This window comes from Zootoca vivipara, chromosome 5 (genome assembly GCF_965207765.1).
Source record: "Zootoca vivipara chromosome 5, rZooViv2.hap1.1, whole genome shotgun sequence".
NCBI lineage: Eukaryota > Metazoa > Chordata > Lepidosauria > Squamata > Lacertidae > Zootoca > Zootoca vivipara.
Genome location: NC_142588.1, coordinates 69139776 through 69167357, shown reverse-complemented (window position 1 = coordinate 69167357; position 27582 = coordinate 69139776). Strand labels below are relative to the sequence as shown.

General features: G+C 40.1%; 1 protein-coding gene across 12 annotated transcripts; it reads right to left on the bottom strand.

Moving 5' to 3' along the window:
• Window positions 1-439: 439 nt before the first annotated feature.
• On the bottom strand, window positions 440-26118 carry MFF (mitochondrial fission factor). 12 transcript variants are annotated; one of them, XM_035132964.3, is made up of 9 exons: window positions 25919-26118; window positions 23940-24096; window positions 22097-22317; window positions 21687-21859; window positions 20800-20888; window positions 13820-13978; window positions 4870-4929; window positions 2270-2354; window positions 440-1270 (listed from the first exon to the last, which is right to left on the bottom strand). In XM_035132964.3, the coding sequence occupies exons 2-9, from the start codon at window positions 23975-23977 to the stop codon at window positions 1139-1141; spliced, it is 957 nt and encodes a 318-aa protein (XP_034988855.1). In that variant the 5' UTR covers window positions 23978-24096; window positions 25919-26118; the 3' UTR covers window positions 440-1138. The 12 variants fall into 12 exon arrangements, with proteins under 12 accessions (XP_034988855.1, XP_034988853.1, XP_088525208.1 ...); XM_035132962.3 differs by having other exon boundaries at window positions 24798-25930; XM_088669082.1 differs by lacking the exon at window positions 4870-4929 and having other exon boundaries at window positions 24798-26118.
• Between the last annotated feature and the right edge of the window lie 1464 nt (window positions 26119-27582).

Sequence of the window (27582 nt, the reverse complement as noted above, 5' to 3'; positions counted from 1 at the left end):
TCCCATTGTGCAAAGTGGCTATCCATTTTGCAGACATATGTCCATTTGTGCCTATCACACCGATATTTAAGCAAATTAGCACACACCGTTCTTAAAGATTTCAGCACTCAGCTCACCTACGGTAGCTTTTACTCATGAAAGTATTTAGGAGCAGGGCTTAATTCCACCCCATTCATGTCCATTTGTTTTTATTTGCCCAAAGAAGGCAGATATTTTAAAATCCAACACAAAGTGTGTATTAATGTAAGAAAATAAGAGTTGTGCAAATGGTTGGACTGAGTAGAAATCTACGAGCAAGCAAAAAAATACAATCAATAATGGGAGTGGTGATTTTAGATGCAGTATATTGATCTAGACTGAGAGATATAAAAGCTTTTTTGTATGCTCCACACATCCAAAGGGCTTAAGGAACAGTTAATTGGAAAAATAAGAAATTAAATACTGCTTTGGGCTGACTTTTATTCAATACATTACATTGGTACTTTGTTCCATAATCTTAAGATCACTCATGGACAGATTTGCTTAAAAACCATCTTTTTTAGAAAAAACATTGCAAAATTAAAGCTCAAATACATCTTACACACACCTCTGGATAATCTGCTGACTTATCTTAGCAAATAATGTATTTTAGTCAATATGTACATGTGCTTGAATGAGAGATACTCAGGATGCTTTTTAATCTGCTGCACTACTACCTGAAATGTGGCTAAAAGAAAACAAGTGCAATAAGGTGAACTATAAAGGTGCTACATTTAATTATGGAATAACAATGAGAAACCATATGTTAGGCCATTTTGCAGGTAACTCCAAAACCCAGTTGTTTCTTTCTACACAAGAGAGAACTGTCTGCGGTATACCTTTGTTAACTGGAGGCAATTCCCTTTGCAAAATAATTCAATGCAAATGTACAAGTCATGCAAAAGGAAAATAGGATGATACAACAATTCTGAAAATATATATACAATCATCCAGGCATCCCTTTAACGTTGTAAAGTTATGTTACAGCTGTTTACTGTGTCAGAAATTTCCAGTGCATGGATCCTAAATCACCATACAATTCAGAGAATGAAACAAAGGACTTTGCAAATTCTCTATATATTTCTCCACTGACAAATCTTCTGAAGTGCTGTGACCATTTCTAGCGCCGAAACCAAAGCCAACTATTTAGTAGCCAGAAAGCTACAGTAATTGAGTACATGATCATTTCTCGTTTAGCACGCTCTTTGTTTTCTTCTTCCAGAAGTTGTAGACGGCGATTAAGTTTAATTATCTAAAAAAGAAAAAGAAAGGAAATGCCTTTCAAATTTAGTGCTTACTATAAGTTTACTAATTATTTCAAGACTTTTCTCATTCATATGCTTCAGATTTGTATCACTTCTCACCCCCAAAGTCTGCTCACATGGGGTACTTAGTAATGAAGTCTGCAGTTCTTGTTAATATAGTAGAATATTTCTGTATCACTGATGACACACATATGGATTCCAGCCTCAAAACCCTGGCTCTATCAATGCTGAGTTTAGAAATCCCTACTTCTGGCAAATTCACTGGTTTTTTTTTTATTCATTTCAGTTCTGATTTTTGTCCTTCCAGTCTACATCTCTTGTCCTTTTAAAATGCAAAAAATGTGCGGGCTGGATCTCTTATTTTAGAGGTGGAGAGTCTGTGTGCCAACTTTGATAGGTATCCAGCTAGGACAGAACAAAACAGGAACATCTAAGCAGCATGCGCTAGCACCCTACTCATTCACACTAAGCCGTGGTTTATGACTTACTATGATATGCAAATAGGCCCATGTATCAATAGAGTATAAATAAATCCCACTACAACCAAAACAAGTACGTAAAGCAAGTAAATCAATTCAGCTGCTTAAAACCAGAAAAATAAAATACAGAAAATACAAAACCAAACAGATTCCATTCTGCCGCATGGTTTGTTTGTTTGCCATTAAACCACACCTTAAACACATTGACTGGCAGCCACACCTCAACCCTGGATATTTTCCATCCAAGTGGATCAATCATGTACACATTATTTAGTTCCTATATATTATTAGTATGTTTCTGAGTTGATAATGTATTCATATACATATTAACACTCAAAGAAAAGAAATTGTATCATCATGCCACAGAAAAAGTTGTAGTATTCAGACTTCCAAATTTAATTTTGTCCCCCTCGGATCTTACATTATTTATCTTATTACATTCTGCATTGACTAGACTGGAAAGAGGCATACAAACTTCCACTATAATAGTTGAAACATTTTAATTACCTGTCGTCTTAAAGAAACAGCATCCACAACACTGACATCTTCTGGTGTTCCCTCAAATGTTGTATCCATATTTGAAAGGGTATATCTATGATATAAAAAACAAACAAAAATATGCCTCAAATGGCACACATTTAACTGCACATGGTTTTGTGCACACATTGGGTCATTCTCCCTGTGCCCTCTGAAAAGCAACTGCTGAAATTCAGAGGCCTTTCTATAGTTGTATGCAATACAAGTTGAGGGGCTACAAATGGGAAAGGAAATAAGTAGATTCTCTCAGGTGCATATAGGAGTGACCATAGTATACATCTGGGCGTATTTGGATTCCATTCAAAATATACAATTAACTGTTCTTTAGATGATAGGGAGGGAACCACCCATTTTTAAGTGCTTTCTTAAACAGGTTTGACTATGTTCTTATTTTCCTATATACATAGATTTGCTATTTTAAGAAACATATAACCTTGGCTGAATTCTCTCCAGCAATTTCCATCTAAATATAGAACTGTAGTTGGAAGGGACCACAAGGATCATCTATTCCAACCCCCTGCAAAGCAATAATCTTTTGATCAATGTGGGGCTCAGACCCATGCCCCTGAGATTAAGAGTCTCATGTTGTACTGACGGAGCTATGATCAAATATTCTCAGTTAGTTTTTATGTATAAAGTGCCTTTCATAATTTCATCACCGGCCCTGGGCCTCCTGATAAATTTCAGGAGTTTCAATCAAGTTTCCCAAATTTTCCAAATAAATTGGAAGCTGAAGCCTGAAATGACAGAGGAACTATGTGTCCCGTGCTCTCATGTCCAGTAGGTGGCAAAACAGCCTGTTCTGGATGGGGTTGCACTCCCTTGGAAGGAGCAAGTCTACAGCTTTGGGGTCCACTTGGATTCAACACTGGAACCTCAGGTGGCTAGGAGTGCCTTTTCCCACCTCTGGCTGGCCCACCAACTATGGCCCCTTCTGAACAGAAACAACTGCGCCCCTGTACTCCATGCTCTGGTTGTTTGCAGATTGCATTGGATTGCTGCAATGCAATCTATGTGGAGCAGCCCTTGAAGATGACTCAAAAACTTAAATGTCTCCAAAACACAGTGGTCAGATTACTGGCTGAGGTTCCATTTAGATCTCACACAACCTCTATTTTAGTACAGCTGCGTTGAATGGCAGTTTGTTTCTAGGACCAATTCAAGGTGCTTGTGTTAAAAGCCCTAAACACCCCAAATATCTGAAAGACTGCTTCATATCAAGAGACTGGCAGGAGTTGGAGGATGAAGGGGTAGAGGATAGAGGGGACATGCAGGCAGAGGAATGGAAGAGTGAGGAGGATTTGGGGAAAGAGTCCAGTGAGTTGTGGGGTTCCATGGCACCAGTGAGGAGGAAACTTCCCCACTCGACAGCTGCCGGCAGAGTTGGAAGAAGTAGATCAGGAGCCAGGGGGGCAGGCCAGAAAGTGTGAGGTACAACAGGACTTTCAGTTTCTCTCCTCCCCTCTAGTCCCCCATATACTGTACCCTCAAAATCTGCTCCAGGGGGTCTCTGAACCTTCTGGCTCAGATTTTGGAGTCGCCTAAGGGGTTACTGAGGAAGAAAGGAAAGAGAAGCCTTTTTGCACTAGTGGATGCCCAATTTTCCAACATTCAATCTTGACCTAGATTTCTAGCTCTCTAAACCATATTGGGCGTATTTTAAAAACCAAATATTGCCAAACCTGTTTCTTCATAGTCAAAAACAATTTTCTAAGCTTGAATAGGAAAAAAAAATATTTTTTCCTATTCATGTCAATAGTGAAACAAGTTAAACAGTTTTACAGTCCTATGTCAACACCAGGGACTCGAGAGGGAGAAAACAAAACTTTAAATGCATAAAGAGAATAATATTTCAGTTGTGTACAATGAGATCCAAGTAGACTTAGTAAAAGGAACATAGGAAAGGAGGGAGAAGTAAAGCATTCTGAACAACCATTGGCATTATTTAACAAGTACTTTTTTATTTAACTTTATATTTCTATTTGAAAAAGTACTCGGAGTGGAATTCAACATGATGCTCTTCCAATCATTCCGTCTGTGCAAGCATTTCAGCTTGCCAGTCAGAATGAATTCCTCCCCTTGGCCCCCCCTTTGTTTTTTCAGGGGTTCTCCTGATCCACTCAGAGCCAATTATCCATTGCTCAAGCAGAATTCTTTGTTCAGGGCTTATATAATCATAGAATTGCAGAGCCGGAAGGGATCCCAAGGGCCATCTAGTCCAGCCCCCTACAATGCAGGAACCTCAACTAGACCCATCCAAATTCTGCTTTAAAATCTGCAATGCAGGAGAGTCCACCACCTCTCATGGGAGTCTGTTCCACTGTTGAACAGCTCTTACTGTCAGAAATTTCTTCCTGATATTTAGCCGGAATCATCTTTCTTGCAGAGTTAGACGAGTACACATAATCACAGCCTGTTTCATACAAATGATTATATATCAATTAATAGCAGGAAGTAAGCTCTGCTGAACTCAGAGGGGTTTACTTTCAAGTAAAGTTCAGGAGCAAGCTAGTCTCAGGTTTTGTGAAAGCTGAATATAGACTAGAATGGCTAACTAAGTGCAAATTTACCTGGCGTCATGATGAGGATTAGAGGAAGTGGCAGCGGCAGACCCACCACGTAACACTGGCCTAGGGCAAGTTTTGTAGATAGGAGACACAAGACAGAAGAAGAAAACAGGAAAGACAGAGAAAAGAAGCAGAAGAAAAAAACCAGAGTCAAAGATTGTTAAAAATATTTCTCTTCTATTACACTGAAATACTACATAAACCCTGGTTATGTTTTCAATATATTCTTTTTCATAAATACTAATTACTGTACCAATGTGCAAAGGGAACTTAACTATTTGCTTGTTGCTTTTCCAGATACAAATTTTGTGAAGAAATGCTGGAACTAAAGCTTAGACCTTATTTGTTTATTAAAATACTGATCTACTATTCTCTCATATAAAATAATTAGCTTGTGTACAACAAAATACACAAGTACACTAAAACATAAAATACCATGTAAAATATCATAAAAATGATTGGCTCACTTTGGAAAGTTTAAACAACTGACGAGGCCTGTAGACATATAAAGTCCTTCAAGAGACATCTGAAAATTAGCAGCAAGGACACTACTAAATCACTGCTGGAAGAGTATTCCAAAGCATGCAACTGCTCACAAGGCTTCTGAACATGGGATGCAATGGTTCTCCACGTGATCTCAGTAACTGAGCTGGAATATAAGAGCTCAAGCTGTCCTTACGGTATTCTTGACTGAAGCTGTTCAAGGCTTTAAGAACCCTGAAGGTGATGCAGTAGCATACAAATAGCCCATGCAGGTATTTTATGTGATTATATAGTTTTAAAACTATATAGATCATTTTCACCCATCTAAAGTATGGTCAAGGTGCAATCATGTCAGAAGTTAAACTGAAGTTTTCCATGCAATAATTCAGTGTGCATAACCACAACTAAAGACTTGTCCAAAGGGGCTTAAAGGGACCATAAATCGCAATAGAACACTGTGGCTGTTTATTTCACAGTTGCTAGGGTCTAAAAATATTTTCCCCAATTTAATAACTTGTGTGTTGTTGTTTTTTTAAAAAATGCTACATTATGTAAGACTATCGGGCGATACCTAAAGTTGTGTGATGAACATCTACTCAAGCAATAAAACTGTCACTTCCTCTTCTCTCCCTGCTCTGTTCTTAACAGTTTTAAAGCCTACACATTTCCCCCGAAAACTGGATTAAGACTATTTTGAGTTTTAAAAAAGTTATCCTAAAAGAAAGGTATCAATCAGGAAGAATCTGCACAATAAATTATAATCATGCACCATCTTTATTTTTGTGCATTTCCTACTACTTAGGGACTAGTTTCTCAACAGAATAATCCCAAGTCCATATAAGTTATCTTACATTCCTATTCTATGGCCTCAAATAATCTGAGTTCTGCAGTGTGTTGTTTCAGATTGTGATAATCTACAACTATTAACTTAACAGCATGCACATTTACTTTCCAGCTCATAGAGAAACATTATTTTCCCCAGTAACTAGCAGTCCTTGGTTTTAGATACTTACAGCCTGATCCGCTGAATATGTAGTCTTAAAATAAGTCACATTTTGTTCAGTGTGACTCACATTTTAAAAAATATACTCTGGGGGCAGAATGTCTGCAATTTATTTTTATGTGTGTGGTTCACACAGTTTGTTTATGTTTATAGAATTGTAAAATTTTGCTTTGTGTCAGAGATGGAGTGTTTCTATAATTTGTATAGACAAAATGACTGGAACTCAGAAAAAATGTAGGAGGAAGGAAAACAGCTGTAACAACAGGGGTACAGTAACTTACTGCCCTGAGTTGAGAGCTGACCCATGGAAAAAGTTAATTCTGCAATCACCACAATTTCTACCTAATTCCCCTGTATTGTCTATGTTTTTCCAAAGAAACTTGTCATCTCTGTTTCTCTAAAATCATGAGGGATGAAAAATATGTAACCACAATGAGAGAATAAACAAAAAATCCTGTTCACAACTCACTTGAATACGTTTTAAATTGGCAATCAAGAAGCCATAAATACCCATGTTCTATTGGAAATGACAAGACCAGGGGTACAAATTGCTGTTAAAACAGAGGAATCCTGTTACCTGACTTTTTTTTTAGACCACAGCTACTGATCAATTAAAGGTTTTGCACTTCCGGTAAAAACCAAACACAATAACTGTATACATCATACATCAACAGTGTGCTGCTATCTGAATGAGACCAGAGTTCAATCTTCTTAAGTTGGAACTGCACATTGTAAGAAATGGTGGCCAGTTGAGAGCTTCCGTCCAACTCTCTGCATAACATCCTGTGTCTCAATTCCCTATCCTGAGTGTTACCAAGTGTCTACCAGCAACGGCCAGATGTGGAAAAGAAAGGTGGAGTACAGAGAAACCCAAGGTAATGACATCAGAACATGGGTAAGTTATAGTGCATGATACTCAACATAAGTGGAAAAAATAGATGACATTCCATTACCAGGTTTAAGATTTTATAGACTTGGGGAGTTTCTAAATCTGCATGACCATTTTGCCAACTGCAACCTCTAATAATTATATGCATGTGTAAATGGCCATAATGGTTTAGAAATCAGAGACTGGGGGTAGGTTTCAGTGAAAGGACTTTCACTTGGACAATGAGGCATTCCCCCCTCCCCCTGAAATTAGCTCTGGGGAGGTCAGGAGAACCCCCAGAACAGTACTCAGGGAGAGGAAGGGGGGATCATTCTATCTGGCAAGCTGCAATGCTTGCACAAATAGAATGACTGGAAGTGGGCAACATTGAATTCCACCCTAAGGTTTCACATCATACTATCATCTCTCACACAGTACTCTTTGCAGAGATATTACAAAAAAAGTTTAACTGGAAATGCTAGGACAGGGGTCAGCAAACTTTTTCAGCAGGGGGCCGGCCCACTGTCCCTCAAACCTTGGGGGGACGGACTATATATATTTTTTGGGGGGGATGAATGAATTCCTATGCCCCACAAATAACCCAGAGATGCATTTTACATAAAAGGACACATTCTACTCATGTAAAAACACTGATTCCCGTACCATACGCGGGCCGGATTTAGAAGGCTATTAGACCAGATCCAGCCCCTGGGCCTTAGTTTGCCTACCCATGTGCTAGGAGCTGAACCAGAAATCTTTGGTATGTGAAAGCTACACTCTACAACCAAGCTATGACCAAATTTTCTCTTGAAATGACATATTGACTGAATAACATTGTTCTGCATTAACAACCTCATGACAAATAGTAATGCTTCAAGTAGCACATTCAACTATGACTTTAAGCCCCTATGCAGCTGCTCAAATTTGTCCCAGTTTAATACAGTGGTGCCTTGCTTAACGAATGCCCTGCTTAACGAAATTTCCGCTTAACGAAAGGATTTTTCGAGCGGAGGTTGCCTTGCTAGACGAATGCGTTTTACGAAAAATTCATCTAGCGAATCGCGGTTTCCCATAGGAATGCATTGAAATTCAATTAATGCGTTCCTATGGGCAAAAAAAAGTAAAAAAAAAATCAGTGCATTCCTATGGGATTCGCTAGACGAATTTTTCGCTATAAGACCCGTGGAACGAATTAATTTCGTCTAGCGAGGCACCACTGTATATGCTTTAACTGACATGAAGTTTCATGTTCAAAATTCAGTATTTATTCCCAAAAGAAAATAAGGCATAGAAAGAAAATAATCACTAGCCATCTACTAGATGGCTACTTCTGCTTGATTTTAGTTTTCCTATGTTGTTGTTTAGTCGTTTAGTCGTGTCCGACTCTTCGTGACCCCATGGACCATAGCACGCCAGGCACTTCTGTCTTGCACTGCCTCCTGCAGTTTGGTCAAACTCATGTTCGTAGCTTTGAGAACACTGTCCAACCATCTCGTCCTCTATCGTCCCCTTCTCCTTGTGCCCTCAATCTTTCCCAACATCAGGGTCTTTTCCAGGGAGTCTTCTCTTCTCATGAGGTGGCCAAAGTATTGGAGCCTCAGCTTCACGATCTGTCCTTCCAGTGAGCACTCAGGGCTGATTTCCTTCAGAATGGATACGTTTGATCTTCTTGCAGTCCATGGGACTCTCAAGAGTCTCCTCCAGCACCATAATTCAAAAGCATCAATTCTTCGGCAATCAGCCTTCTTTATGGTCCAGCTCTCACTTCCATACATCACTACTGGGAAAACCATAGCTTTAACTTTACGGACCTTTGTTGGCAAGGTGATGTCTCTGCTTTTTAAGATGCTGTCTAGGTTTGTCTATAGGTTTGTCTAGGTTTTTCTATACCTGCCTTTAAAATGCCATATACTGTATATCCTTCTGTGATCACAATTCTTTGCAAACATACTCAAATGTTCCATTGTATTCCATGGGCTTATTAAGGACTGCAGCCTTAATGTAGCAATTTCTTATATTAGAAAATATACATTCAGCAACAAACTATCAGGTTTGGACTGCTTTGCTTACAAAATGTAATTTTAACAAGTTCTCTCCAACCATGTGTGTTCAAGTGCCCCCTGTGGGGTTGTTTTAGGAAAGTGGCGTGGCATACCCACCAATCCTCTAGGATTAGGAAGAGTAATACTAGCAAGCCAGTACAGTGACAGGTCAGGAGGTGAAGGTATGGGTCAGCTGTACTGGGAGAGGCTTGATGAATCTGGAGAGATGGGGATTGAACTGGTTAGAACAGGCTGACAGGGGAAGACCGGGATGGGTCAAATTAGGGTTAGGTAGAAACAATGGAAACAGGCAGAATGCTTGGAAAATGCTGGAGATCACAGGATTAGAAGGAGGGGGATGTTTGATGAGTAAGACATGCGACAGGTACAAGATGTGAGGGATGTGCAGTCCACCACTTCCTCTATGGCGGAAAGGTTGGGGTGTTGGCAGGAAGTGACCTGTACCTGTACATGTTTATGCATGAGGTTTGCCCTGTAATTGACTGGAAGTTACATCGTGAGTTAATGTTTACCTGTCAAAGCTGCTGCTAATAAATAAAGACCCCCGAGCTCCGCCCGGGGTTGATCTTTGTGGAACTCAGCCTTGTCTCATCTCGTTATTGGATCTAACCATTTACTACAGCCCCCCAGCAGCCCCCCAATGTGCCCCAGAGAGTTAGATCACCCAGAGCATTTGGGAGGCATGTGGAGGGGAGCAGAAGGGAGGAGGACTGGAAGCTGAATTTCATTGCAGAAGTGTAAGCATGCTTGTAAGACTTCAGATTTCACTCACTTTAGTTTAGTGGTGAATTAATAACAATGATGCAAGATATAAAATTTATTCAAAGATGTTCCAGTAGCACCTTAAAGACCTTAAGCTTTCTAGGTATGAACTTTCGTGTGTATACACACTTCTTGTAGTGGCCTCTGCTTCAGAGCATCTGAAGAAGTGTGTATACACACAAAGCTCATACCTAGAAAGCTTATACTTAGTTGGGTCTTTAAGGTGCTACTGGAACATCTTTCAATAATTTTTTTTTTAATTTTCACCATTGTTATTTATTACGACAGACCAACACTGCTACCTACCTGAATCTGTAGTTTAGTGGTGGTTTAACACAAAAATTGTCATAGTAATACTAAGACTTGACTATAAATATTTAATTTTAAGTGCCCATGAAAACTAGGAACATAGGAAGCTGCCTTATGCAGACTCAGACCGTTGGTCAATCTAGTACAGTACTACACTGACTGGCAGTAAACCCTTCAGACAAGGGTCTCTCCCAGTCCTGCTGGAAGATACTGAATATTGAACCTGGAACCTTCTGTATGCAGATGCTTTACCACTAAACCAATGAATCACCAACATGATGCTTACTTTAGGTATTAAATGGAGTCAGATTTTACAAAATATGCAATGGGTTGGATTCAGGTTTAGTCATGCACGGACTGAAACCAAGGAAACTTATGTTAATCATGACTAACAATGTCTACTGTAAGAATGACTAAGTCTGAATCCTAACCAATACGTAGAACCTAAGATGTATTAAAGGGGTCCTCTCTTGTGCTACAGCCTGTGAAATGCAAACACCCATAAACTGTAGGTAGTATATTTTTTTGTAATTTCTCAGCCACTAAAATAAAGGATTCTTAAAAATGAGAAATAATCTGACACCTTTTCATTATCCAAGCTAAGGTAGAGAAATAATAGGCAACATGAATAGGAATAGTTTAGTTCTGTTATGTAGTCCAGTGAGTACTTTTTCACTAACGCTTGTGCATATTTACTGATGTTCCTATGATAACATACTTGTGTGTAACATAAGTATCCAGGTTATAAAATGTTTTTCATGCACAGCACCTTGCTCACATGGGATAGTTTGAACCATTCCAAGTTAACTCTAAAGTGTTGGTATTTACCAATGCATTCCCATATTGGAAATGAGGGAGTGGGGTGGGGTAGGGAACTGAAGAACAGAGAAGAGTTACTTTACCATAATATTATTAGCAATGATAAATTCTCAACATTTCACTTCATTATAGTATAACATGGTATAGCTATGCAAAACTGGAAAAGGAACCAGAAAACTATTTTGAAAGAAAAAAACCAAAACAGAACCAAAACCAGAAGCTTTAGGAAGAACAAAGCCAAAACTCAATCACTGAAATAAGGATTGTACTTACACTTAAAGAAAACATACCTTTAAGCAGTGAGAATATGCTACCAAGGCCAATAAAAGAAAGAGTATAGAGTGAAATGCTTTTTTTTTAAAAAAAAAGACAGTATTTTGCAGCCATGCAAGTGATGCATTTTCCAAATTTCACATTCATACATGCAGGTTAGAAAAGTTTCATCTGACAAATAGGTGTATTGAAAACTGAAGAAAAAGAGCATGTTATCCTAGATTTTGAAAATGAACTTTGGCAACAACTGTAATGAGAGTTTTCAATAACACTCAGGTTCTTACTATTAATATACCAAATGAAGAAAAAACCTGTTCAAATAGTTTATAAAATTTAAGAACTAAATGATGGGATAAAAGTGAAAGCTTTTGTTTTTTCCAATAAAAATGAAAATAAGTATATTAAAACCTTCTATTTAAAAATGGGAAGCTATGTGTGTATATCTTTCTGGTGCATGCGAAATTACTGTTTTACTTTGTGTAAGGTTTTCCACTTGCAAGATTTTTAAAGCAGAAAAGCAGGACACAAATATTAAATAAAAAACAAACAAACAAACCAAATTACTCCTGACAGTGAGCAGCCCATGATAAGGTGGTGCTTCATACGTACTGGAGCTTGACAAACTCTTAGATCAGGATTACTGCCATACAAATTTGAACATACAGAATCAATTATTAGTCTTTTAAGACAGTAGGTTTAGGTTTGGTTCCTCCAACCGCCCTTGGTTTCAAGATTAGTACAAAGACTTGAAGGAGGAAGGGATTTAAGGCTTTGCTTCCCCACTAAAAGCTCCTTTGAACTGGCCTTGGAGGAAACTGCAAACTGAGGATTCTGCAGTTATTTGAACCCCAACCTTGGCCTTTCACATTGTAAAAAGAAAGTTATGGCAAAGGAGGTGAACCTTTCATTTGCACAGGTGTCCTCAGCACACACACACCCCACACACCTCCAAGAGGATAACAGGGTCTATGGCTGCTAAACATGAATTTTATTTGGGTAATATTCTCTAGTATGGCTAAGATTCTCAAAAGCCAACACAAACATTTTCCACTAGCAGAATGTGACAAGGAGCAGACTTCTGATCTATAGTCCATAGCTGCCAAATTATCCCTTTTTTTAAGGGATTTTCCCCTATGCTGAATAGGCTTCCTCGCGAGAAAAGGGAAAACTTGGCAGCTAAGCTATAGTCTGATAATACAGTTACACATACAAGAGAGGGTCCACAACACAACTGGGTTTAAAAATGTAATTTATAAGAAAATAACACTTCTTTTGGTGTGAAAAGGAAACAATAATAATAATAATACCTGGTTCATATGTAAGAAGGTCTTACAACTTAAATTGTATAAAATAATATTTGCACACCCACCTCCAATTAACTGGTGGATTGACAGCAAACAAAGACTGAATTTTTTTGAAAGAGTCTCCTCCATGCAGCAGAACTTAAGAACAGATTTTTTTCCAGTTTGTGTCCAGAGCTACTATATAACTTGCCTTTCAATGTAGGTTTTTCTTATCACAATAATCAGAGCAATTGCAGTTACAGGTAGGTAGCCGTGTTGGTCTGCCGTAGTCGAAACAGAATAAAAAAATTCCTTCCAGTAGCACCTTAGAGACCAACTAAGAGACCAGGTATCTGAAGAAGAGTGCATGCACACGAAAGCTCATACCAATGACAAACTTAGTTGGTCTCTAAGGCAGTGTTTCCCAACCTTGTGCCTCCAGCTGTTTTCGGACGACAATTCCCATCATTCCTGACCACTGGTCTTGCTAGCTAGGGATGATGGGAGTTGTAGTCCCAAAACATCTGGAGGCACAAGGTTGGGAAACACTGCTCTAAGGTGCTACTGGAAGGAATTTTTTTATTTTGTTCAGAGCAATTGCAGATAGGACTCTGCTGAGATGAATGTCAATAAAAGCATTTTCATCTAGATCACCCTCAATATTAGTGGATCTTGAATTTTTAGTTTATTAAGACCATTTTGGGATTTGTGTATAAAACATTTCAAACTCTCAGTTGCATTCAAAAGAACAAAAACACTCTCACTGAAAGCAAGAGGATTTAAACAATCAACTTTGTCTATAGTATGCTGCTATGTTTGTAGCACCTTGTTGCCCTTCTGTTTTTGGATTTTCAATTAGAGTGAGACTGACATTTTAACTTACTGTTCAGATGTTTCACTCTTGACCAAAGAAATAAGACAACTAAGCTCCATGAAATGTGAAGTTTGGAAATGTCATTCGCAAATAGCAAAAGCAAAAAAAAGAGTTAATTTTATTTCATGTAATTTAAGCAAACCAAAACCAATTAACTAGGAAATGAAAGGGAAGTAAAAAGCAGTAAACTGGGCAGAATCAGTGATGGCCAATCACCTGCGATTTTCATCCAGCACATCCAAGACTTGCTGGTAAGCCCTACGGGTAGAAGACTGGATAAGCGACAATATGCCCCGAGCAGAGTAAAGATTAGCTCCATCTTCAGAGAACATTTGGGGTGGACAGACACGAACCTGTTGAGGTGATGGTGTCACACTGTTTGTGCAAGTGTAGCAAATGAAGAAAGAAACACTAGTGTCAGGTTTCAGATAGGAAAAAAAACATCAACCAACCCTTTTTTGAAAAATTAAAGCTGACCCCATTTTTTCTTCTTCCTTCCCCATCAACATATTAAAAAACACATCAAGGAAGTGTTATTGGGTATCTTGTGAACTGACTCTTTGACGAGGCAAAATATCCAAGATAATGGCTTTGATTCATTGTGATCAAAGGATACTAAAAACCAGAGGCATGATAATATGCAGGTCTGTATTATAAACACAGGACACAACATAAATCTTTAGCAGATAGTAAAGACAGACTTGGATTCACTGTATGCCAGAATCATACAGTGCGGATCACAGCCTCAAATATATCCAAGTTACTCAGAGACTGGAGGAGAGTACTGTATGTTGAAAACATTCTGATAAACAGAAGCCTATATAAAGTAAGAGTGACATAAACATACTAGTTTGATTGATTGTTTTTTGCAAATACAGGGCTACGTGAAAAACATGCAAATATAGGACTACAAAAGAAACACGCAAGATAGCAAAAACACTGGTGAAGGCTTCTTATATCCCAAATATTCTGACGAGCAAAAATGCCTTTAAGCACTTATCCTGAAAGCAAAAGGCTGAGGATTAACCCCAAAAAAATTGCATCAAAAGCACTCATTGCCTATAAGACAAATGAAAGTGCAATTCAGCACCATCTATCTAAATGGGAATTTTGCAATTCACTTCAATAGGACATTGATTAAACTTTTATTTCTCAAAGGTCAATTCTCAGAGAGCTATTGATCCCAACAAGATTTCAGAAAATTACACATATGAAGATGCAAAAGACGTACTAAGCAAAATCTTCAAAGCTTGCAGTATTGACCTTTTTTGTTTTTGTTTAAAAAGAAACATTTCTCCCTTTCCACATTTAAGATTGTTCTTTAATTTTGAGATTTAACTATGTTAATCAAGATTTTACCATTTAGTCTGAACCCTGCCTTACTAAGAGCAGGAAGAGAAGCATTAGGGGTGCAGCATTTTAAATCCTTCTGAAAAGTCAGTTCATGACACAATCTGGATGCAAGCCAACAAGCACTTTTGTTTCAAGCAACATTTTAAATAATTGTTTTAAAATGAACCTGATGAACTAAGAGGGTACTCTGTGGAATCCATGAAGGGATTGAAAGGCAGCCATGCCTATCCTCTGTTTAAGAACAAAACAATTATATATAAAATACAATTTTTAAAAATCCTTATTGAATGTTAGAAAGAGAAAAATACAGAGCTTGTGGAAAGAGAAAAGAAAAAGCAGTACTGATAACCTGGAAATAAACACGTTTGGGCCTCAAAAAAACATACACATGTAGTGTCCCCATATAATAGTCTGCCAAGCTGTACAGTATGTATATATTCTATAGAAATAGCTCTGATGAATACACTCAATGGACCTTTAAAAATGACTATATATAGGTTACATATTGTAATTATATCCTCACACACAACCCTACCGGTATATTCTCACAGGGAGGCTATGTCTGTTGTGCTTCAAATGGAAAATTATTACTTATGTTTTACACAACCAACAAATAAGAAAGGCTATTCTCACAATCCTGAATGTATTTAAATAAAATGAAACCTCAAGAGTTTTCAGTGGAACTTGCTTTCAAGGAAGTCTCATTAGAACTGCAAACCTCTTGTACCTTGTTACTTCGGCAACAGTAAAATGCAGATTTTCGGATATGAAGTTCTGCAAGTAAACCAAAAACAACTATTCTAGCAAACACAAGGCTGCAAATTAGTATTATTCTATGATCCTGGTGTTTTACAAAAAATTAAAAATAAAATGAGAGAACAGGTCCCTGTCTCAGTAAGCTCAACTAAAATGGAACATTGGGTCTCTTACTGTGTTGATAAGTGAATCGGCCATGAAACGTGATTTGTCCAAAATAGGGCCATGTGACTAACTGATTTAACTGGCTTCCTCCTTCCAGTTTCTCTTTCAGTTTTTATCTGTGACTAAGCTTGGTTATGCAGGTGGTGCTGTGGGTTAAACCACTGAACCTAGGGCTTGCTGATCAGAAGGTCGGCAGTTCTAATCCCCGCGGGGTGAGCTCCCGTTCCTCGGTCCCAGCTCCGGCCAACCTAGCAGTTTGAAAGCATGTCAAAGTGCAAGTAGATAAATAGGTACCGCTCCAAGAGGAAGGTAAACGGCGTTTCTGTGTGCTGCTCTGGTTCGCCAGAAGCAGCTTTGTCATGCTGGCCACATGACCTGGAAGCTGTACGCCGGCTCCCTTGGCCAATAATGTGAGATGAGCACCGCAACCCCAGAGTCGGTCACTTTACCTTTAAGCTTGGTTAGAGAAGGATTCTGAGAACCTAGACAGAACAGTAGACAAACAAAGTATGACTAGGGAATCAGGATGCCAGACTGAACCTGACACAGAGGAGAGGAGGATTTGCTGTGATTAATGTGAGTGGCCTGGGATGCAGAGCGTTCTCATGACTGTCTCATTTATCCACTTGAGAAGAAATATACATAACAATATATTTTTCAGCTAATATAAGCTGAAATTTGTTTTATTCTTTGCTATCTTCACATACCAGAAAACCAACTATGGTGGTCAAGACCTGCTGGGACTGATTCTATGACTGAAGAGGAAATCCTATACACCAGAGATTTTCAACCTTTTTGAGTCCACAGCTCCCTTAACCAACTACATTCTTTCTGTGGCACCCCTGTGGGGCTCAGAAGCCCAGTTATGTCACCCCTTGCCTGCAGAACTGGCAGCCTCTCACCCTTTTTCGAACACCCTCTCCTCTCCTCTCTCCTTGGGAGTTCTCCTCTCCTCTCTCCTTGGGAGTTCTCTGGGAGTTCCCAGGGTGCCACAGCACACTGGTTGAAAAACACTGCTCTAAACCTTACTAAGGAGAAAAGCCAATTGAATTCAATGGAACTTCCTCAGAATGTATAGGATTTGACTACAAGTAGGTTCATGAAAGAAAAAAACCTGACTGATTCATCCACCATCTGCTCATGAACTACGTTTACTGCTTTTATCGCCGCAAAAACTACCTTCAGGGACTCTGTTCAAGGCTAGTTGTGTATTTGTCTGAGAAAATGTGCTAACAACCCAAGTCAAAGCTAAGATACACTCAAAAAGCTGTACAACAGACTTATATAATAATCAAACCATCATTTCATTCAGTTCAGTATTGTCTACACTTGGAAGCATCTGTCCAGGATTTGAAACTGGAATATTTCCTAACACTACCTTGAGATGATAGGAGCTGAACTGGGACCTTCTGCATGCAAAGAATGCACTCTGCTGCTGAGCTTTCCCCAGGTTGTGTGATAAGATGTATATTGGGGATCAAACTCTTATTTACAAATTTGGTTGTGAAAGTATTTACAAAATGTCAAAGGGAAAATAATAGACAACATTCATAATGACATCGCAAGTAATATAAACCCATAAAGAATTGTGGGAAATTCAGGAGCATGTACAAAATCATATTCAGCTTAAAATCTGACAATAGTTTCTCATCAGCTATGATATGCCGTCACTTCCTCTAGCATGTTCAAGCAAGAGCGTCAAGGCTAGCACAAGAAAAGAAGGGTTTATTAAAAATTCTATGTCTCTCCCCTTCCTCTATTCCCTGCATCAAGTTAGTGATCTAAGAAGCCTCAGCTTTTAACTATCAATAGGGAGAGCCAAAGGAACAATAATTTAAAGAAGGCCAACTTCCCTACAGTATTTATACAACTAATAACATTGCTTATACCAGTGCTTTTTTTCTTTAAAAAAAGTTTAGGGGTACTCTCATTTTCCTACTCATATTGAAATACTGCCCCTCAATGAGGCCAAACTTAGATTCAGAAACTGTTTAGGGGTATGCGTACCACCAGAAAAAAAGCACTGGCTAAGCCACTTATGTAGAAAGAATACATTTGCAAATAGAAGTTATGCATTGTCATATTTTTTCGCCCTGATTATGATACCTATCTGGCCTCTGGGCCCACCTGATATCCTTGCACTGGCGTAACATTTGCATGCATAAAATCCAAAGTGCATAGGTCTGAACAGTGCAGTCAATCCACAAACCAACCACATGGTTCAGCTGATATGCGTTGAATTTTACACACACATATGTCTACTACCCTCATGTAGGATTGGTATGCCAGAAACATGCAACCTTGTCCTCTCCACCAACCACTGTTCATCCCTAAAATTTGTTCTCAAATTTTATAGTTAAAAACTAAGCAAAAATATGCTCCCAAATTCATTACAAGAATGACAAATTTTCATAATCGTTAATTGTCTTAATTACAGGTGGAACCAGGCATACAGAATGTTTTTTAAAAATCAAATCAGACAATATAGACAAGTCTCTTAGATGGCAATGCATTAAGTACACACTTGATATATTTAAAAGTGAATGGTTATAATTAGTGGTCAAGCTTACGTTTCATCTTTAGCTGTGAAGGGTGACTGATACCTTGGCATTTTAACTCTCAGGATAGTTTCAAGACTGTGCCACCATTAATATCTTAAAGAGGGAGCAACTTTCTAAATAATTGGAAGGTCATTAAGGCAACCATCATTACTGGTTATCACTTCTTGTGCCTAGTTATTACTAGTCCTCAAAAGCATTTGAGAATCCGTGTATGCTCAAAAGGTTATCAGGAAAGCCACTACATACAGTTGTATGGCAAGTGCAGAAATGACAAAATATATTGTTCCAAGAAGGCAGATGAGGAAAAGGAACCAGGCCAATTCCTCTTCTAGACATGGTAAGGTTTGGCACAGAATTTTCTCATTGTTGCAACAAACATACTAGAATGCCATGTCACAGTTCCTATACTAGAATGTGGAAGCTACCCTGTGCAATTGTACTTGCCATTCATGGCCACAGTTCCAACTACTAACATGCATATGCACCCTCCAAAAAAAAACAGGTGTTTGCCAAAATGCTGCACAACAGCACTTGAAAGGATAACTTTTTATGCACTGTTAGCTTATTTGGCCACAGTTTCTTTTTTTGTGGAAAAGCAGGAAACAAATTGAAAATGAAAACTGGAGGCAGCACCCTGGAAACTCAGAACTGAGAAGACAATGCTATCAGTACCCCACATCAAGCAACACCCTTAATTCAGTCCATGTGAAACTCTCCACTGCAGTGCTAGAATATAATCCGACCCTTTTCAAATGCAAGTGGGATTGGCTAAAGTACTGTGATGGCTGCAGATAGATTCAGGAAAGGTCATATACCTTAGCTTGACACTTGGAGGACATACCGGTAGTTTATATCCAAGGACCACTTACCATTTGAATGAGTCATCACAGCACCAACATTACAAAGAGGCCTCACAGCACCAGAAATGACCACCAGCTCCAACAGTGATCTACAGATAGCTAGAAACCCTTCTGTGAGACCTTGAACTCCCAGTCACCCTTGTGATAGCATATAACTTCCACTACAGAGGAGACAAGGAGTTGTTGTTCTAGCTGTTTCCGTCTCCCCACTTTCCTCTCCTGCCAACAGGGGACAAGCAGGAAACAGTAGTGGAAACTGATGTCTTTCTTCAGGCTAATAGCTGAAAGCAAAATGAAGTGTTTACCTCACTACAAGAATCCTAATTAAAAGATACTGATCACCCCATAGTCTTGATGAATCAGCATTTATAAGTTTGTAATAAAGACCCACTCTGTCCTTTGCATTGCATAAACAAAGACGATGTAATTAATTCTAAGCATGCATGCAGCCGAAGATTCCAGTAGATCCAGCAACAATATGAAATACTTCCCTTCACATACGGTAAATCCACTATAAATGTATTTTACAAACAAACGTTCTTTACCCTATAAAGAGAGTTCTGGATCCAGGCTAGGTTAGTGACACTTAAGCCTCACTGAAATTAAGGGAACTTATGTCTGTCATGACTAAATTGTCCCTCTGTTTCAATGGAGCTCAAGTGTCACTTTAGTTTGGATTCAATGCAGAAAAAAGAAGGAACTATTAAAAATTATCATACAAAGTGTTAAAGAACATTTTCACTTATTCACAAGAATTACACACAAAAAAGTGCTAGTTAAAAAAGGAACAGAAAATGATGCATTTCCTGTGAAGATATACTAAATAATCTGATATATAGCTTGTCATATTTGATTTTGGGTGATATCCACCTAAGTCATTTTAGTTACCGGTAAGTTCATTAATTTCAACTGGTCTACTCTGAACATGACTGGTGGGTATCTACCTCTAGCTTAATATGTACCAGGAGACTTCCAAAGATGTGTTGAACCATTGTGATAAACACACAGTTAAGTTGGTTTGTTTAACAATGATTCCTATTCATATCTACTCACGAGCAAGCCCCGCTAAGTTAATAGGGTCTTACTCCCAAGGTAGGTAGGTATAGGACTGCAGCCAAAGTTAACACATTTTGAGCTGATCCAGTGATGCGTGTGTTTGTTTTTTAAAATTAAGTACAACATTTTAGCAATATATACATATATACTTGGGGGGGGGGGTACCAAATGCTGCTATATGAAGACATTTAGCAAATGCCATTTTCCGCAGCTGAAAAAATGTTTTGAGATCACACAAAATTTATTTCATTAATGGTTAGTTATTATTCCAACAAACAGAACAAAAAATATTTGGAAAGTCAGTTGTTGCTGTGCAAGATTAAGTAACTTCTGTTTATAAAGAACATAATCAGTTGAAAGGCATATCCTAATCATGAACTGGTAAGGAACACATGAAGAAGCTTTTTCTACATATGTTGCATGCACCAATAACCCCTCTACTCACATTGACTCATTTCTCATCAATTGACCATTTTGACGATTTGCATTTTCACTCATGGAGCGTTCTCTTTTCAGTCTCCCAACTGAGCGAACCTGCAAAACAAAGCAGGGCCGAAAAAACCAAAAAACATCATTCACCATTGCTATGGCATCAGTATCCAGCTTTACCAAATATCAACAAATGAAGCATTTTCATTTTTAGTAAAGCAGAAAATGAATAAAAACAGTCTTCCTGGATGGTGACGTTTTGCCTGATATTTTGGAAAGTAAGGAGAGCAGAGACTCACTCCTCTCTCCTGCATGTTCACAATTTTAAAAATGAGAAAAAATTGTCAAAAATAATTTAAGTTTACCTACAGCTTTTGAAATTAAGTTTGGTTCAAGTCAGAAATCGGGAACCATTGGGTCTCTAGACATTGTAGGACTCCCAACTCTCATCAGCCCCAGCGAGCACAGAACATCGGGAAAGATGGGAACTATAGTCCAAGAACATATAAAGCCCTTCCACTAAAATTCTTATGCCAGTTTACACAATAATAAAATACAAATGATTAAGATCCAAATCCAAATTATCATAAAAACTTGAAGACCAAAAGGCATTAAGTCTTATAAGCCAGATAAAAACAATCAACATAGCCCAAATTATGTCTAAGCAGCCTGGTACCAAACATACAACCAAGTAAGCACCACACAAAAAAGTGCTCTGGGGTTATCTTTGCTTTCAACAGGGAGTATTAAAATAATATACTGTGTTCTACAAAGCAGTAACCTATTTTATAGTACTGATCTGAAATGAAGTATAAAGCAATAAATATTTGACTTCTCTTTTGACATATTAAATATAATATTGAAACAAAACATAATGAAATGAAAGGCATAAAGAATACTAGCCTCTTCATTTTGAGGAGTTTGAGTAGGGGCTCGCTCTAAGTCCAGGAAATCTAGCGGTCGTTCACTGAGTGAAATAACACGGGGAGGTGTTTTCAGTGACAGAGACTTGAATGGAGTTGACTGGAGAAGATCTAGATCTGGCGGCCTGGAGAGTGGAATGTCTTCATTATTACCTGTAACAGAGTTAATATTAAGATCAAGAACATTTTACTAACAAATAATTCAAAATGGCTCAATGGGTATACTGCTGGAGCTGGGTAAAATCAAGCTCAAATCCCATATGAGGTATGAATTCACAGGGTGGTCTGAAGCAAATCACACTCAAGTTCATACGTAAAAATAAATTGACTGGGTGTGAAGTCTGACAGCATGCTGCTTTATCACCTCTGTCCACCTGAAGGCAAACATACCTGCCACTACAATCCGCTCTGGAACCTGCATTGTTACACTGGCATTTGGAAGCCCCCCTTCATGACCACTGTGTTCAAGGTCAGCATTTGGTGGAGCAACCTTGAGTTTTTCCGGAACTCTCATTCTCTGATTGATCCCTTCAGTATACTCCATTTCATATTGAATTCGATTCATTTCTGCCATTTCGGCAGCCGGAGATGGGAATGCTGTTGTGCTCATCCTAATATGAGATAAAACAACCTGAATTACTCCTCAGTAGTAAGAAGAAACACAACATGGGTTTTGATCCACAATAAATTGAAGTCTTCCACTGTTGGTAGAGAATGTGTTTTAAGTCTATGTAACGGTAGATGTGCAGCACAGCCATTGTGTATAATAAGATACCCCCTATGATTTAACACTGGAATTAAAATTTGCATACACCTGCTTTACTGCTTGCTCCATGTGAGTGAAGAAACAAGCCACATAGCCAGTTATCCACAGCTTCTGGTTTTGATACAATGATAAAAAAATATAATTAATTAATTAATGACTTTCAAACAAACCATAATATAAACTAAGGTTTAAAGTTGGCTTCCATATATTGGCTTGTTTGGAAGCCATTAACCATAGTTTCCAGTTCAGATGCAAAAGGAAGCTAGAGTTAACCACAACTTCGTGTGTGAAGGAGCTGCATGTGGGGGCATGAAACTTTTACATATCTTTGCACCAAGATATCAAAGCCTTACTAAGCAGAAATTTGTTTGTGCAAATGTGGCTAATTTATACCAACCCAGGGCAACCATATTGGAGGCAGATGGTAAAGAGACCAATTTCACAAATATTAAGCATACAGGGTGCAAAGAGTGCCTGCAAGTGAGCAAGTCTCACATTCTGACCTACATTTAAAAAAATGAGGGTTCTGTGTGTCTCTTCCCCCAGCTTCACCCCACACCTTAGATTCTTGCTTCAAAATTTATGAAGCGTCTACAACCATCTAAATTAAATAGTACTAATTATTCCAAATTAGTGCCTAGCTCTGGGCAATTTATTTTAAAGACATCTCTTTCTAACAGGGAAGAACAGGGGTGGTTAACCTCGCCTCCTTAACTGCTATGCACGTACAAGTAAAGGAGAAGGGGCTATGTGCCTGGCTGCCTGTGTCCTTTGCTGTGTGGGGGAACAGTGTGCAGCAGACTGTGGAATGGCCACACTCTTTTGGCCATACCCAACTTTAGAATGTGGCTCCCAGAAGGGCAGCCAAGGGTGAAAGTAGCCCTTGGGCCAAAAAAAGCTTAGCCACCACTGGCCAAGAACAAAGCACACTTTTGAAGATCCCAGTGTTCTGATGGAAGACAATGCAGCCATATCAGCATTCTCTATTCTCAAATAATGAGACTTCTCCAAGAGCCAATCAAACAAAATTAACCATTCCAACCTATATGCATTTTAAATTCACCAATATAGATTCATATTAAGGATTTCCTAACATTTAAGGCAGAGACAGCCAACACAGAGCCCTCCAGATGTTGTGGGACTCCAACTCCCAGACCATTGCCATGTTGGCTGAGGCCAATGAGATGTAACCCCACAAAACATCAAAATTCCACCTGTCTGCTTGCAAGAATAGGCTCTAACTACCAGATGTTTACCTGTGCTGCAATTTGAATACATTTCTATTGTTTCTTTCCAAATTTCTGTGAAAAGGAGACAAGACCCTATCTTTCCCTCAAGTAAGGGAACACATTAGGCTAGAAAAGAGTTTTTTAAATATTGCAATCAACAGAGATAAAAAATACCTACAAGAGTCAATCTTCTATCTGCTTCTACAAGCACAAGTTCAACTCTACAGCTTTCACTAACCTTCCTACAGGAATGTCACTGCTTGATCGCTTGCTCATTTTGCTGTTTGCTTGCAACGTTTTAATATCACTACACTGCAGCACTGTTCACTTTACATAACAGTATCCCTAAAAAGTGGAACTTTTGAACATAAGACAGCATGACAACTGCTTTCGAGCTGTAAAGGGGGGGAGGGAAGAAAAGAACAGAAAACAGCATTAGGCATATTACATAATTAAATATTTATTACCTACGACATATCTAATCTGTACCCATCTATTCCATAATGTGAGCTCAGTAAGTAAATGCCAGATATCTTCCATATACTTAAACTTACGAGGCTTTGTAAATGCCAAATTTTTCTGGTCTCCAGTTCTGATTTTTGAAAGAATGGAACTATAAAATTCAACAGATGTACTCTTGAAGGAGCAAAATATGCAATCAGATGGCAGTTGCTAAATTTACAAAATAATTAAACCACCCTAAAGAAAAATAGATTGTTTTTGTGCCTATCTAAATATAACTACAACAAAGCACAGACTACTTGGTTTCTAACACTTTCTTTTTATCCTAGGCTACATGGCAAGCAGATCCAAAAACAAGACAGGGACTCTGCATATGGTTCAGCATATGGTTTATTGCAAATCTCACAAGGGTGAATAAGTATATGTGGTGGGAGTTTAGAAATCAGAATACAACTAACCATGCTGCATATGTTGCAATGTAGCAAGAGATATTATTTTGCTGCCATACAGAAAAGAGGGAACAATTATGACATGAACGTCAGCATGTTCACACTTCTGTAAAAAGGCTCAACCCCTACTGAGAATCTTAAGAGGTAGAACAAGATGTGAACAAAGGACAGCATACACTAGGTACCTGTGGTCCGACTTTGATAGCAAAGGCCAAGAATCCAGGGCCAATCACTTCAACCACTGAAGAAAGCCCAAAGAACCAACATTAATCCCTGTAAGCCTTGTGCACCTGTGGATGAGTGTGTTAGGTCGAAACACTCTAAATCGACAGCATCTGGAGGACACCGGTTTGGGGGAAAGCCGGTGGAACTGCTGGCACATGAAGAAATCAGCTTTTGGCATTAAAAAAAAAACACCTGCTAAGCATTGTTACTCAAATCTTCAGGCAACAGAGGAGTGTCTGACCCTCGGCTCGCACCTCTACTCGCAATACCGGTCGCTGGGATTCCACAAGTGGGGACAGTGTTGCGGTGCCCCAATCCCGCTTACAGGCTTCCCATGATGACTCCTTTGAGAAGAGGAAGCTGGATGAGATGGGCCTTTGGCCTGATCCTGCAGGGCTCTTCTTAAGGCGCACCAAAGAAGTGGTTTGCAATGCTTTACGGCCTGAGGGCAAGGAGTGCAACAGGTTCACAAGGCAAACTGTAGTAACGTTAAGAGGAGCCCAAGGCAGGATCGGAGCAGAGGTCTACCCAATTCAGCACCCATTTCCTCAACGTGGCAAGTTGGGTGCTTTGACAAGAACCTTCAGCACACAGCATGTAATATATAGTTTGTAAAGTCCTCTTGAGCATAGAAATTACAGCCAGATTCGAACTGAGAGGTGGGGGGAGACTCTGGTCAGAAACCGAGAAAAGCGCAGTAAGCCAACAGGTTCAACGGGTATTTTTTTTGGAGGGGGGATTTGACATGACAGTAACAAAGGCCTCGGCAACGGGGGTGGGGGCGAGGAATAACGGCAACGGCAGGGGAGGCGGGCTGAGGCAACGATTTGATAGGAACCTGTGTGGGCTGCGGGACCGTTATTTATGAGGAAGGGGGTTCAAAGATGGGGCGGGAATCAAGCCCCCCTTCCCGCCAATGCTGAGGGAACCAGGCGCAACGGCGATTGGACTCGGGCAACTGGTCGGTGGTGGGAGGTGTGTGTGCTAATTTCGCAGCTTCCTCCCCATTCCCGCGCCCCCCGCCGCCGGCTCCTTCTGAGGGGAAGGGAAGGCCCAGACCAGCACTCTCTCCGGTTCTCACCCTGAGGCCAACGGGGAGGCGGCTTCTTGGGTCCCGGATATCCACTCCGACCGCCTTGGTCTCGCTTCCTCTCTCTCCCTCAGGGGCCGTTAGCCAAAGGGCATCCAAGCAGCCCCTCGCCTACACAGCCCTGGAACAGAAGCAACGAAACGAAACAAAAAAAAAACGACCCCGATTGTCCCCATAGAGTTGCCGTAACCGGCGGGGGAGAGAATGAGCCGTGAAACCTCACGTGACGGGAAAAGGGGTGGGGAGGAAAAAAAAGGTTGCCGGCAGGGGCTGAAGGTGCAGCGGCCATCTTTACTGTGGTCACGATGCTGCTTCGGGGGAAGCAAGTACAGTACTGTAGATTCATTTCCCTGCTGCTCATGGCGATGCAGCGTGGTCTGGGTGATGAGACCCATGTGCTGTAAGAGAGTAGAACTTAGCCCCTTACCTCCATATATAAGTGTGAGGCTCATACGTGATAATGAGCTTCGGTTTGCTGTGGAATTTGCAGATAAGTTTTTTGATAACACTGGCGGCTGTAGGCGGCGAAGACCTAGATATTCAGGGTTAAGAGCGAGGAAAGGATCTTCATATCCTGCTAAGGTTTTGTTTTGTTTTCCTGTTGCATGTAGATCCGCCTCGCTTGCTTTCAAAGTAATATATCTATATTATGAGAGATTTTACTTTCTTGGGCTCCTTGATCACTGCAGATGGTGACATGGGCGTACCCAGGATCAAAACTAGGGGGGGGCAAGGGGAGGGGCCAAGGCATGGAAGGGGAGGGGCCACAAAGTGGGCGGGAACGGCGAACTCGCGCTCCGCTGGGCTGTGCCCCTCCCTAGAAGCAGGGCTGGTGGGCGGAGGCGGAGCCCAGCCCAGCGGAGCGTGAGTTCAGCGTGCCCGCCCGCCGCGCCGCGCTCTCTGGTTCCCCGCCGCGCTTGGCCTTGCCTGAGGGCGCGCCGGGGAGCTGGAGGGAGGGTGCGGCACGGCGGGGCGGGAATGGCGAACTCGCGCTCCGCCGGGCTGTGCTCCGCCTCTGCCCACCAGCCCTGCTTCTAGAGTAGGGCAGCTGCCCTAACTTGCCCCGTGGTGGGTACGCCCTTGGATGGTGACAGCAGTCACGAAATTAAAAGACGCCTGCTTCTTGGGAGAAAAGCAATGACAAACCTAGACAGCATCTTAAAAAGCAGAGACATCACCTTGCCTACAAAGGTCCGTATAGTTAAAGCTATGGTTTTCCCAGTAGTGATGTATGGAAGTGAGAGCTGGACCATAAAGAAGGCTGATCGCCGAAGAATTGATGCTTTTGAATTATGGTGCTGGAGGAGACTCTTGAGAGTCCCATGGACTGCAAGAAGATCAAACCTCTCCATTCTGAAGGAAATCAACCCTGGGTGCTCCCTGGAAGGACAGATCGTGAAGCTGAGGCTCCAATACTTTGGCCACCTCATGAGAAGAGAAGAATCCTTGGAAAAGACCCTGATGTTGGGAAAGATTGAGGGCACTAGGAGAAGGGGACGACAGAGGACAAGATGGTTGGACAGTGTTCTCGAAGCTACGAACATGAGTTTGACCAAACTGCGGGAGGCAGTGCAAGACAGGAGTGCCTGGCATGCTATGGTCCATGGGGTCACGAAGAGTCGGACACGACTAAACGACTAAACAACAACATATCT

Bases quoted from the DNA above. Each gene is read 5' to 3' on its own strand.
- MFF (XM_035132964.3), bottom strand. From the start codon at position 23,977: ATGAGCAAGCGATCAAGCAGTGACATTCCTGTAGGAAG. The intron at 22,318-23,939 runs GTTAGTGAAAGC...ATCTCATATTAG, and splicing joins AGTGACATTCCTGTAGGAAG to GATGAGCACAACAGCATTCC. The intron at 2,355-4,869 runs GTAAATTTGCAC...TTTATATCATAG, and splicing joins AATCCTCATCATGACGCCAG to ATATACCCTTTCAAATATGG.